Source organism: Bacillus rossius, chromosome 17 (genome assembly GCF_032445375.1).
Source record: "Bacillus rossius redtenbacheri isolate Brsri chromosome 17, Brsri_v3, whole genome shotgun sequence".
In the NCBI taxonomy this organism is placed as follows: Eukaryota; Metazoa; Arthropoda; class Insecta; order Phasmatodea; family Bacillidae; genus Bacillus; species Bacillus rossius.
Genome location: NC_086344.1, coordinates 13,764,895 through 13,778,302, shown reverse-complemented (window position 1 = coordinate 13,778,302; position 13,408 = coordinate 13,764,895). Strand labels below are relative to the sequence as shown.

Sequence of the window (13,408 nt, the reverse complement as noted above, 5' to 3'; positions counted from 1 at the left end):
AAGAGAGATAGATGCGGCCCAAACGTACAAAGAGTGTATCGGGACATAGTGTAACGGGACAATGAGTCATCCTTTTTCGTGCGTGCAGCCGATTTATTAGACGTTTTCACGTCAAAAAAAATTAACAAGGAATGTGAGTCTTAGCCTTCAGTTTTTTTAATTAATATTGGTGTTCAATACAGGATTCAGTGTATATTGGAAAGTAGGCAGTAATTGAGAATTAAGAAAGTGGGAGCAATAAGTCTGTAATGTTGTTTCTAATAACTTGGTCTTGAATTTTACTTTAGTCTCGTCAGTAAGAAACTGTGTTGTAACAGTTGTGATAAGGTCAGTTGTACCCCACCATTTTGGATTTTTCCATTATTTTTCTCTAACTATTTTATATATGTTGTTCGGAGTTATCTGTCCTAGGATCAGTTCGGTGCAATTCACCATGCCTTCCTATAAGGCATTAAACTTTTCATTTTTCCACAACTGCAACATCTCAAATAATTACAACAAACGTCACATAATACACCTCATTGGTGTTAGTTTATGATTTAATCTATCTTACTGAACTAACCCACTTTCAAGTAACTGAAAATTTTTGTTCACCAACCTATCACTTTTTCTTTTCGTTCATTGCCTCAAAACAAATTTTAATAGTTTAAATGTTCATTTATTCTATAATGCAGGATAGAATAAAGGTCTCATGTTTAATTTCCAAAATGAATTAAAACTCTGCACAAAAACTTTGAGAAAAATAAGTTCCATCAAATTTCTTACATTCATTCTGAATCTTAAAACTTTATTTTATAAACACCCTTTTAGCTTGAGTAGTAGCTTGGCTTCTGGGTTGTAGCAGTGTCCTTGGCTAATAATTCACCGACGTTTCGGTCGACATTGCAGTCGCCATCATCAGGGAGCAGTTACATACTGATGATGGCAACTGCAATGTCAACCAAAACATCAGTGAATCATTCGCCAAGGACACGGCTTCAACCCATAAGCCAAGCTACTTCAGACAAAGGCCGTGAAAGCCTGCGAACATTATTACCCTTTTAGCGTGCTCTAACAAATTGCTTCATGTACTGTTCCAGCTATAACGTGTTCCTTTTCGTGCTGAAATTTATTGACGTGACAACGTCTAATAAATCGATGAATGCCGGCTGCACGCAAGAAAATGTGTTCCGTTACGCTTTGTCCTGTTACGCTCATTTTATATTGCTCTTTGCTAACCTGGACCTCCTAGCATTGCGACCGAGTCCGTGGCGTAATTCTGTTTTCATGCATTTCAATGTAACATTTTCATTGCTCTTTGCTAACATGTTCCTCCTAGCATTGCTGCAGAGTCCGTGGCGCAAATATATAATTTTTGACTGCATTTTGGTGTTGGGTAAGCCATTTTCCTTCACAACATCCTTGAAACACTCCCGTTCGTTTCCTACTTTTCCTTTCATCGTCCTATCCTTGACAGAAAAACACAGATTGGAAGAAGTTAAGTATCAAACATGTATAAAAGTTATAGTTAAAATAATCTCTTCGTTAGAGTAATGAACATATTTGAATTAATGAGCGCAAAATAAAAGTAAAATTTATCAATTGAATTGTAGATTTCATTTCATCAGTGTTTTGTCATGACGTTGTCACGTTAAACTATCGTCCGTGAACCGACTTTATAGACAACCAATTTTTTTTTTTTTTTAATACACAGTGGCGTTTGAAACAGGAACAGTATGTGAAGTTAACCAGGGTGTTAACTAGTTGTGTGTGTGACCGTGCGTGCCCGCAGGGAGCTACGCGCCGCGGCCGCAGGGGCAGCTGGGCGCCGTGCAGTACGGCCACGCGCAGGGCTACGCCCCGGGGCCCGGGGCGGGGCAGAGCCCCCAGGCCAACAGCATGGGCCCGGCGGGCCAGTACCCCAGCCGCCCCATCCCGAACCACGTGTCGCACTCGCAGTTCGCCGGCTACCAGGTGCGGTTCCTCGCCCCTCCCGCTCTGTGGCGTCTCCCGTTTCAGCGCTGGAGCAGACGGAAACCATACGCACCCAGAAAAAATTAGCTGGGTCCCTGTATAGCTCTGCTCTGCCAGTTGTCGAAGGAGTTTGATCGACAGCCGACAGGTTGCAGCACTGAAGCGGCGGCGCTGCACCAGTCCGGAGCGCCCTTTTTTTTCTTTTTTTTTTTCCCGTTGAGCTGGACATATATGATAAATGCCTTGTCAGGACTTGAAAGTCCCATCATTAAAAAAATATATTAAATATAAATGAATAAAAATTTTGGAAAAAATGTATGGTCTCATTTTAGGCCTACTTAAATATAAAAATGAAATAAAAATTTACAAAATTCAATTATTTTTTTTTTAGATTTCTAGGCAGGAAAGGGTTAATTATTAGGAATTGACTAAATAAGCAGATCATTGTGATTGTGATTGTGGACGTGACCACATTAAGTACGCTGCGATGGATCTGGCTTCAGTTCTTGTCGAGATTTTTTTTCATATGGTAATGGATAGAGAATACTTTAAGGGCTCAGTGCAGGTATACAACTTGGTCTGTTTTTGGAGTGCACATGTAATGCTTCCAAAAGATTTTTTTAATGTTTTGTGTACTTGCAATTTCAGCCAAATTCTTAATACATAGTACTACAGAGAAAGGAAGTTACCTTTTTTTTAGTGATAATGTTAAGTTATGATGTTTTTTAAATACTGCATTTCATGGATGGTAATACTTTTACAGGATGATAACGTTTATTTCTTGCTGTTGTAAACATGTAAGAAGCAAATCTTCTCCAAACAGGGTCTATCTAAGAAAATGTCTCGTTTGCTTCAGCAGGAACGAGCTTCCTTCTGTGGATGTCGTTTTTAACACCGGCTCAATTTAGGTTGACGAGTCTCTCTTCCTTTGTGTGGATCCCATTTTGTTAATCTCAGTTTGGAAATGCACTTCATTTCATCCATCTCGCAGCACATCCCAGCATTAGAGTTGCAAGGTTCTAGCACCAGAGCACTCACCGTAGCTTGAATCCCGTCCCGGCCATTGTGGTACCAGCTGAATGGTGTCTTAAGGCCGAGGCCACATAGAAAGCTTTGCTATGTTCGCTGCGCCAGGCGGCCAGACAGGATAGTCCAGTTCGCGATGTTGGAGAGACGCGTGCCGTGGGATTCCAGTGGTGATTCTGACGATGATAGTATCCTGCTGGCCAGTGGCGTACCCAGGAGGAGGGGTTTTTTGGGGGTTTAAACCCCCTCCGAAAATGTGAAGAAAAAATCTAGAATGGTGAAAGTAAAAAAATTCCCAGTCCCAGCCAAATAGGTACGATGGTCTATGGGCAGCGCTCAATCTACCAAACTTTGTGATATGTTTTCACGTCAGTGTATACATTAGGTGTTAGTATTACATTTGTAGTCTGCTACCGTGAATTACTTGAATTTTTTTACAAATTAGTTTGTGTTATATAAAAACTAAGAATTGTTTCTGTGCTACGTTTATCTCAATTTCTGCATAATTTTGGATTGTATTTCTGCAGTTTTAACTAGACATTATATGTGTGAATTTTATACCCTTTGTTTTTACTCGTAGAGAGAACTTAATTTGTGTGTGTGAATGCAGTAAAAAGCAAACCATCATTATCAGTGATTTAAGTTGCACAGAATGTGGATACTTTAATGCATGCTATGATTCTCATGGTATTAAAATAATACTGATTTTGAGCGGACGAGACCCTGGGTTTGATAAAGGTATCTTTGTTTGATTCTTGTCTAAAACAAAATTTAGTACTATACTAAAAATTAATCTTTTTTTCTACCAGCAGTATATTCAATAATTAAAACTTCTTAAATAGCACCAATTTTCACCTAGAAATCCAAATTTTCCCGGCAGAGGACCCCCGGGCCCCCCTCTTTATTTTTGAAACCGGTGTTCGTTCCTAATAAAAAAAACTTAAAACCCCCCCCAAAAAAAATTCCTGGGTGCTTCTGGCTCTCGCAGTATGTGAGCGTAAGAGGAAATGGGTTCATGAAATTAATATAAAAACAAAATAATTTGAAGAGTTTCATCATTTGATGCAGCAGTTGCTTATGACAAGACCAAATTTATGGATTGTTTCAGTGTAAATTCAACTCGGTTTGGTAGCATTCCCTTGGGTTTAAATCCCAGGCATTGTCCTGCATATCCTCCTGCCTTCTGTATTCTTCCGTCGATTTATTCCATAAACATTGGTATTTTCGTAATCTTTTAATTAACTTTTCCATCGACTTGACAATACTGAGAGAAATCAAACTTCATAAAAAGCAAATGCAAAAGTACAGCACAGTTCCACGCTGGTGTTTCTGTTTATCTGCACATGCATGAAGACGGCGACGTTTTAGGAAACTAGCCGACAACCAAACACCTGGTGACGTCGCCAACATAGCGAACACAGCTCGGTGTGGCCAGTGACACCTGAGATGCAGCTGGCTGTATTTTACTCACGCAGCGAACATAGCGAATATAGCGCCCTGTGTGGCCATAGCCTTTACTCTAGGCAATGGACTAGTCATTCCTATTGCGTTGCTGTAGTTCTGGTGGAATACCTTCTTGTTGAAAATGTATTCTCAACTGATTGATGGTTACTAAATTTTAGCTCACGGGATATTTAGGGTGGATTCACAGCAGAGCCACCAAGTTAGTTCGTTTTTTGAATGGTGCAGAGTGGAATTGAGTTTTCGGCTCCTTCTGTGACCATAAGACATCACCGGTGCATTAAAGAGCCCATACACTCATTGCAATAGTGAGGCGGGATGATAAGCGCGACGCTCGCTGGTGCTTCCAGCGCGGTATAGCCTCTAAGCGCAAGTCTCTGAACTGGCGCGCATTCGTCTCGTCGTCACAGGATAACTGTGAAATTTGAGCGGTGACCATAACATTATATGGCGGAGAAATGAAGATAAAGGTGTTATGCAAGCCCCTTAAGTGCTTTCAAGAATCTGTACTGATTGTTTTATGCCTAAAAATTACTCTGAAAACACGCGTTTTAGGCATTTTAACGCTTCTAAAAATACAGTTTAAAAACTTAATCCGAAATTAAAAGTACTTTTCGGTCCTCAGCGAACTCTTAAATGCTATTCGTAAATAGGCCCCACTCGGATATCTTGAGTAGTTTTGAAATCGCGTTGTTTTTCCTGATGCTCTGCACACCGTATGTGTGCCCAGGTAGGCGGGCCCCTTAAGATAAAAGATGTAATTGATGCAAGCACCTTGCGTGCTATCGAAAATCTTTACCGGAAATGGTTTTTTTTTATAAAGCTCTGCACACGGAATGTGTGCTTAGGTAGGCAACGAGGCAGAACTGGGCAAGTGCTGGTACTGCAGTTGAGCTGTGTGCATTTAATGGAGGAAACAAAATTTTTTGCACTTTTAAATTACTCACGTTTTACACTCCTAGGCCCTTCATCTTTCTAGATAAAGCCTAAATTAGTATCCAAGACTCCCTAAGATACATAATTATCCATCCTCTATATCCGGGATGCCTACCGCCAAACAGCCAATGACTGAAATGCGATTCGAGGGCCGGCGTGGTGCATGCCGAGCCGGGCGCTTGGGAGGGGGTCGCGTCTCTCCCTCGACATGCCGAGGGAGCAGTGGGGGCGTTCACACGCGAAGGGCGACAATAGCTCTCGCTCCCCACTCTTAAGGGGAGTCTGACAGTAAAAAAATTAAAATATTGACTTTTATAATTTTTAGTGCCAAAATAAAATTTCGACTTTCCTGAATAAAATGATATGAGTGTTATTGCGAAAGCTTTTTTCCGTCTTTAATTTTTTAACTTTCAAATTTTAAATGCTAAAAAAAATATATATTTTTTTTGACCTTTCTGAATACAATCTAAATACTTTCTAGTACTCTCTTCAATAAAAAAATATAATGAATACTGAATAGTATATTTTCAAAAATTTGGAGCCTTACTTGAGATTTGATTGATGTATAGACCTTTCCAACTTTGTTCTTGATTTATGGAAAACTACATTTTCTATCAAATTTAACCCATTATCTCAAAAACTATTACACTACAATCGTTCAAACTTTTAGCATAGCTGGAGATAGTAATTGTGAAATAACTGTACTATAAATATGAAGTTGTTTTTTGAAATAATTAATTTGGATAATTAATTATATTGAAATTTTTGGAAAAATACTATTATTTGTTAAATTTTTTAGTAACTTTTTCCAAAAGCACATACAACAATCAATTATAGTACAGTATGATAAAAAAACATATAAAATATAACATATTTAAAATCTAGAAGGGTTAGGTTTAATGGTTTCCAAGATGATGGGACACAAACATAGGAATTTCAACCTGGGCAAGATAGGACAGTCAGACTCCCCTTAAGTGTAGATGGGTTTTCACGTGGAGTTGTTAGTTGATTCAGTGCATCGTCGGACGTCGCCGGGTGCTGCGGACGAGCTGTGAGGGGTCGCTGAGAGCAAGGGGGTGTGTGGTGTGTGCCGGCAGGCGTGGGGCGGCCCGGGGATGGGGCAGGCGCCCCCCGGCCCGGCCATGATGGGCGCGAAGGCCCCCGGCATGCAGCCCGGCGTCGCGCCGCCGGCGACCAACACCCCGGGACCTCGCCCTCACACCCCGCCCCACTACCTCAAGCACCACCTGCAGGTACCGTCGGCTGAACAGTGTGTGTACGGTGGGAAGCTACTTGGGAGAGTTCCTTACCCCCCAACACTGCCTTTCCTACTCCACGGCTCGTCAGTCCAGTGGAGGGGTGTAAATGTTTGATTCTTAAACAAAAAATACTTTATGGATAAGTAAGTTCAGGACAGTTTTAATAAATAGTGAGGAGAACACATCAGAATTAGGCCCTACAAAATTTAAAATCAAATGCAACAAACATCAGGGACACATCCAAATTCCGAATAGGCAGAGATGATTTTCAATTCTTTTAACTTTAACTTACGTTTTCCAAATATTACTTTTCGTTTTAGCTAAAATCTTTACTTACTACAATGGAAAAGTATTACAAAATACTCTTTTCTTGCAACTTGTTTCCAAATATTCTTTCACATTCTTGATTCTTCTAGTTGAAATAGTCTCCTTTCTCCTGGGACAAGTTTTTTAAACCCTTTTATGACTCTATTTACTAATTCTGCAGAAGTAATTTGTTGTTTTACAAAAGGCAAAAACAAATTATTAAGTCTATCCTGCGTTTTTGCAGACCAGAGTTTCGTTCTGACATGTGTCAATTTGGAAAATGCAGTGATGGGGAGCTGGCGAGGTAGTTCACAAACACCCGGTGCTCAGTTTGCCCAAGAAGATGAGGTGGTCAGAAGCAGACACTTACTTGTATAATCGTACCATGAAAATGAGCATGGGTCAAACAAGGAACATTCTGTGGGTGGCTTAATGAGGATTGTATTTTCTCTCTCGCGTGCTCTGCTGAAGTTACCCGTCCGTACCTCTGGCAACAATGCTTTTGCACAATTTTCCAAATGTTTTCCTAGAGCGCGGCGGCGAAGTAGTTTTATCTTTAATTTTTTTTATTATACAAGAAAGTAAAAAAGTTGACATTAATAGTGCGAAACTGGGTACCTCAGGAAGTTGAAGCTAGACTTAATATTTTATTATTTATAATGTATGTGGGTAAAGAACACGAGTTTCGCATATACGTAAAGAAATAAATAGGTAATATTTTGAATATTGTTAGGATGGAGTCTGTGGAGTAGGTGCTTTCTTCTAAATTTGAAGCGGGAAGCCGCTTCTGTGCTGAGCCATCCGTTATGTGATTCTGTGCGTGGACAGCTCCTCCACCATTTATAGGACAGTAGAGTAGTCAGGATATTTCACTTGCCCTACTTGCTATCACACTTACTCTGCGCATTAATAATCAATCCTGTTACTTGCTCCTATTCACTATATCATTTACTCCACCTGTGCAAACTCTTCTTTAGTACTAAAATATAGTGTAAATTTTTTATAACAGCATGTTTAGAAATATATTTTTTTTGGCATTGTGGTTGTACAATTGTCATAAGTTCAGTTCATTTTACTCACAGTTTAATACAGTAAAACTTGATTAACCATCACCATCCGGGCCAGAGCTCTTTACAGTTAACTGAAGAGACCAGTAACAGAAACCTCGTAATACATATGTACAGTTGCATGATTTTACTGTGAGCTTGTAAGGGAAGTGAAAATAAAATCCTTTAAAAGTAGATATTATGTACATACTGTATTTAATTTTACAAAAAAAAAAATTAATATAAACTTTAATACGTATTTTTAGGCTATAACGGATAACAGTAACTGATGGTTAAATGAGTGATGGTTAATCAGAGTTTTGCTGTAAGTATAAATAGTTTGTTTTATGTAATGAAACTATTAAACAGTACAGGCATTCAAAAGGGGTAGTTAAATATTGATGCATTCTTACTCTGTAACCACACTGGTCCAAGTTCACCAGAATCTCCACTCTCTGGTATTTGTAAAATATTATTATATTTATATTTTAAATTTTTATGTTATATATTTTCATAAATGAAATGTTCCCACAACTTTTTGTGTTTTTTTTTTTTTAATCTGGCTGTTGTATATTGAAGTCATTTTGGATTTTTCTTGGTAGGAAATTCCAGGCCGACCTATGTTTTTGCGAGTGGTTTTTATGAGCAACAACCTTGGCCCCGGTTCAGGTCGATACACGTTGGTGGTGTTGTGCGTGTTTGCCGTTGGCATCAGAAGCGTGGATGTGGTTGTGTGGCGTTGTACGTGTTTGCCGTTGGCGTCGGAAGCGTGGAGGTGGTAAGGTGGCGTTGCGTGTGTTTGCCGTTGGCGTCGGAAGCGTGGAGGTGGTAAGGTGGCGTTGCGTGTGTTTGCCGTTGGCATCAGAAGCGTGGATGTGGTTGTGTGGCGTTGTACGTGTTTGCCGTTGGCGTCGGAAGCGTGGAGGTGGTAAGGTGGCGTTGCGTGTGATAGCCGTTGGCATCAGAAGCGTGGATGTGGTTGTGTGGCGTTGTACGTGTTTGCCGTTGGCGTCGGAAGCGTGGAGGTGGTAAGGTGGCGTTGCGTGTGTTTGCCGTTGGCATCAGAAGCGTGGATGTGGTTGTGTGGCGTTGTACGTGTTTGCCGTTGGCGTCGGAAGCGTGGAGGTGGTAAGGTGGCGTTGCGTGTGTTTGCCGTTGGTGTCGGAAGCGTGGAGGTGGTAAGGTGGCGTTGCGTGTGTTTGCCGTTGGCATCAGAAGCGTGGATGTGGTTGTGTGGCGTTGTACGTGTTTGCCGTTGGCGTCGGAAGCGTGGAGGTGGTAAGGTGGCGTTGCGTGTGTTTGCCGTTGGCATCAGAAGCGTGGATGTGGTTGTGTGGCGTTGTACGTGTTTGCCGTTGGCGTCGGAAGCGTGGAGGTGGTAAGGTGGCGTTGCGTGTGTTTGCAGTTGGTGTCGGAAGCGTGGAGGTGGTAAGGTGGCGTTGCGTGTGTTTGCCGTTGGCATCAGAAGCGTGGATGTGGTTGTGTGGCGTTGTACGTGTTTGCCGTTGGCGTCGGAAGCGTGGAGGTGGTAAGGTGGCGTTGCGTGTGTTTGCCGTTGGCGTCGGAAGCGTGGAGGTGGTAAGGTGGCGTTGCGTGTGTTTGCTGTTGGCATCAGAAGCGTGGATGTGGTTGTGTGGCGTTGTACGTGTTTGCCGTTGGCGTCGGAAGCGTGGAGGTGGTAAGGTGGCGTTGCGTGTGTTTGCCGTTGGCATCAGAAGCGTGGATGTGGTTGTGTGGCGTTGTACGTGTTTGCCGTTGGCGTCGGAAGCGTGGAGGTGGTAAGGTGGCGTTGCATGTGGTTGGCGTCGGAAGCGTCGAGGTGGTAAGGTGGCGTTGCGTGTGTTTGCCGTTGGCATCAGAAGTGTGGATGTGGTTGTGTGGCGTTGTACGTGTTTGCCGTTGGCGTCGGAAGCGTGGAGGTGGTAAGGTGGCGTTGCGTGTGTTTGCCGTTGGCATCAGAAGCGTGGATGTGGTTGTGTGGCGTTGTACGTGTTTGCCGTTGGCGTCGGAAGCGTGGAGGTGGTAAGGTGGCGTTGCGTGTGTTTGCCGTTGGCATCAGAAGCGTGGATGTGGTTGTGTGGCGTTGTACGTGTTTGCCGTTGGCGTCGGAAGCGTGTAGGTGGTAAGGTGGCGTTGCGTGTGTTTGCCGTTGGCGTCGGAAGCGTGGAGGTGGTAAGGTGGCGTTGCGTGTGTTTGCCGTTGGTGTCGGAAGCGTGGAGGTGGTAAGGTGGCGTTGCGTGTGTTTGCCGTTGGCATCAGAAGCGTGGATGTGGTTGTGTGGCTTTGTACGTGTTTGCCGTTGGCGTCGGAAGCGTGGAGGTGGTAAGGTGGCGTTGCGTGTGTTTGCCGTTGGCATCAGAAGCGTGGATGTGGTTGTGTGGCGTTGTACGTGTTTGCCGTTGGCATCGGAAGCGTGGAGGTGGTAAGGTGGCGTTGCATGTGTTTGCCGTTGGCGTCGGAAGCGTGGAGGTGGTAAGGTGGCGTTGCGTGTGTTTGCCGTTGGCATCAGAAGCGTGGATGTGGTTGTGTGGCATTGTACGTGTTTGCCGTTGGCGTCGGAAGCGTGGAGGTGGTAAGGTGGCGTTGCGTGTGTTTGCCGTTGGCATCAGAAGCGTGGATGTGGTTGTGTGGCGTTGTACGTGTTTGCCGTTGGCGTCGGAAGCGTGGAGGTGGTAAGGTGGCGTTGCGTGTGTTTGCCGTTGGCATCAGAAGCGTGGATGTGGTTGTGTGGCGTTGTACGTGGTTGGCGTCGGAAGCGTGGAGGTGGTAAGGTGGCGTTGCGTGTGTTTGCCGTTGGTGTCGGAAGCGTGGAGGTGGTAAGGTGGCGTTGCGTGTGTTTGCCGTTGGCATCAGAAGTGTGGATGTGGTTGTGTGGCATTGTACGTGTTTGCCGTTGGCGTCGGAAGCGTGGAGGTGGTAAGGTGGCGTTGCGTGTGTTTGCCGTTGGCGTCGGAAGCGTGGAGGTGGTAAGGTGGCGTTGCGTGTGTTTGCCGTTGGTGTCGGAAGCGTGGAGGTGGTAAGGTGGCGTTGCGTGTGTTTGCCGTTGGCATCAGAAGCGTGGATGTGGTTGTGTGGCTTTGTACGTGTTTGCCGTTGGCGTCGGAAGCGTGGAGGTGGTAAGGTGGCGTTGCGTGTGTTTGCCGTTGGTGTCGGAAGCGTGGAGGTGGTAAGGTGGCGTTGCGTGTGTTTGCCGTTGGCATCAGAAGTGTGGATGTGGTTGTGTGGCGTTGTACGTGTTTGCCGTTGGCGTCGGAAGCGTGTAGGTGGTAAGGTGGCGTTGCGTGTGTTTGCCGTTGGCGTCGGAAGCGTGGAGGTGGTAAGGTGGCGTTGCGTGTGTTTGCCGTTGGTGTCGGAAGCGTGGAGGTGGTAAGGTGGCGTTGCGTGTGTTTGCCGTTGGCATCAGAAGCGTGGATGTGGTTGTGTGGCTTTGTACGTGTTTGCCGTTGGCGTCGGAAGCGTGGAGGTGGTAAGGTGGCGTTGCGTGTGTTTGCCGTTGGCATCAGAAGCGTGGATGTGGTTGTGTGGCGTTGTACGTGTTTGCCGTTGGCATCGGAAGCGTGGAGGTGGTAAGGTGGCGTTGCATGTGTTTGCCGTTGGCGTCGGAAGCGTTGAGGTGGTAAGGTGGCGTTGCGTGTGTTTGCCGTTGGCATCAGAAGCGTGGATGTGGTTGTGTGGCATTGTACGTGTTTGCCGTTGGCGTCGGAAGCGTGGAGGTGGTAAGGTGGCGTTGCGTGTGTTTGCCGTTGGCATCAGAAGCGTGGATGTGGTTGTGTGGCGTTGTACGTGTTTGCCGTTGGCGTCGGAAGCGTGGAGGTGGTAAGGTGGCGTTGCGTGTGTTTGCCGTTGGTGTCGGAAGCGTGGAGGTGGTAAGGTGGCGTTGCGTGTGTTTGCCGTTGGCATCAGAAGCGTGGATGTGGTTGTGTGGCGTTGTACGTGTTTGCCGTTGGCGTCGGAAGCGTGGAGGTGGTAAGGTGGCGTTGCGTGTGTTTGCCGTTGGCATCAGAAGCGTGGATGTGGTTGTGTGGCGTTGTACGTGTTTGCCGTTGGCGTCGGAAGCGTGGAGGTGGTAAGGTGGCGTTGCGTGTGTTTGCAGTTGGTGTCGGAAGCGTGGAGGTGGTAAGGTGGCGTTGCGTGTGTTTGCCGTTGGCATCAGAAGCGTGGATGTGGTTGTGTGGCGTTGTACGTGTTTGCCGTTGGCGTCGGAAGCGTGGAGGTGGTAAGGTGGCGTTGCGTGTGTTTGCCGTTGGCGTCGGAAGCGTGGAGGTGGTAAGGTGGCGTTGCGTGTGTTAGCTGTTGGCATCAGAAGCGTGGATGTGGTTGTGTGGCGTTGTACGTGTTTGCCGTTGGCGTCGGAAGCGTGGAGGTGGTAAGGTGGCGTTGCGTGTGTTTGCCGTTGGCATCAGAAGCGTGGATGTGGTTGTGTGGCGTTGTACGTGTTTGCCGTTGGCGTCGGAAGCGTGGAGGTGGTAAGGTGGCGTTGCATGTGTTTGCCGTTGGCGTCGGAAGCGTGGAGGTGGTAAGGTGGCGTTGCGTGTGTTTGCCGTTGGCATCAGAAGTGTGGATGTGGTTGTGTGGCGTTGTACGTGTTTGCCGTTGGCGTCGGAAGCGTGGAGGTGGTAAGGTGGCGTTGCGTGTGTTTGCCGTTGGCATCAGAAGCGTGGATGTGGTTGTGTGGCGTTGTACGTGTTTGCCGTTGGCGTCGGAAGCGTGGAGGTGGTAAGGTGGCGTTGCGTGTGTTTGCCGTTGGCATCAGAAGCGTGGATGTGGTTGTGTGGCGTTGTACGTGTTTGCCGTTGGCGTCGGAAGCGTGTAGGTGGTAAGGTGGCGTTGCGTGTGTTTGCCGTTGGCGTCGGAAGCGTGGAGGTGGTAAGGTGGCGTTGCGTGTGTTTGCCGTTGGTGTCGGAAGCGTGGAGGTGGTAAGGTGGCGTTGCGTGTGTTTGCCGTTGGCATCAGAAGCGTGGATGTGGTTGTGTGGCTTTGTACGTGTTTGCCGTTGGCGTCGGAAGCGTGGAGGTGGTAAGGTGGCGTTGCGTGTGTTTGCCGTTGGCATCAGAAGCGTGGATGTGGTTGTGTGGCGTTGTACGTGTTTGCCGTTGGCATCGGAAGCGTGGAGGTGGTAAGGTGGCGTTGCATGTGTTTGCCGTTGGCGTCGGAAGCGTGGAGGTGGTAAGGTGGCGTTGCGTGTGTTTGCCGTTGGCATCAGAAGCGTGGATGTGGTTGTGTGGCATTGTACGTGTTTGCCGTTGGCGTCGGAAGCGTGGAGGTGGTAAGGTGGCGTTGCGTGTGTTTGCCGTTGGCATCAGAAGCGTGGATGTGGTTGTGTGGCGTTGTACGTGTTTGCCGTTGGCGTCGGAAGCGTGGAGGTGGTAAGGTGGCGTTGCGTGTGTTTGCCGTTGGCATCAGAAGCGTGGATGTGGTTGT

The 13,408-nt window shown here is 46.0% G+C and overlaps 1 protein-coding gene across 6 annotated transcripts in view; it reads left to right on the top strand.

Moving 5' to 3' along the window:
• Window positions 1–13,408, top strand: part of LOC134540715 (trithorax group protein osa-like) — a 294,594-nt gene that overhangs the window by 206,951 nt on the left and 74,235 nt on the right. For all 6 annotated transcript variants that reach the window (XM_063383602.1, XM_063383603.1, XM_063383601.1 and 3 more), the window contains exons 7-8: window positions 1,772–1,953; window positions 6,474–6,629. In XM_063383602.1, coding sequence (XP_063239672.1) covers window positions 1,772–1,953; window positions 6,474–6,629 — 338 coding nt within the window. The remainder of the gene's footprint in view (window positions 1–1,771; window positions 1,954–6,473; window positions 6,630–13,408) is intronic.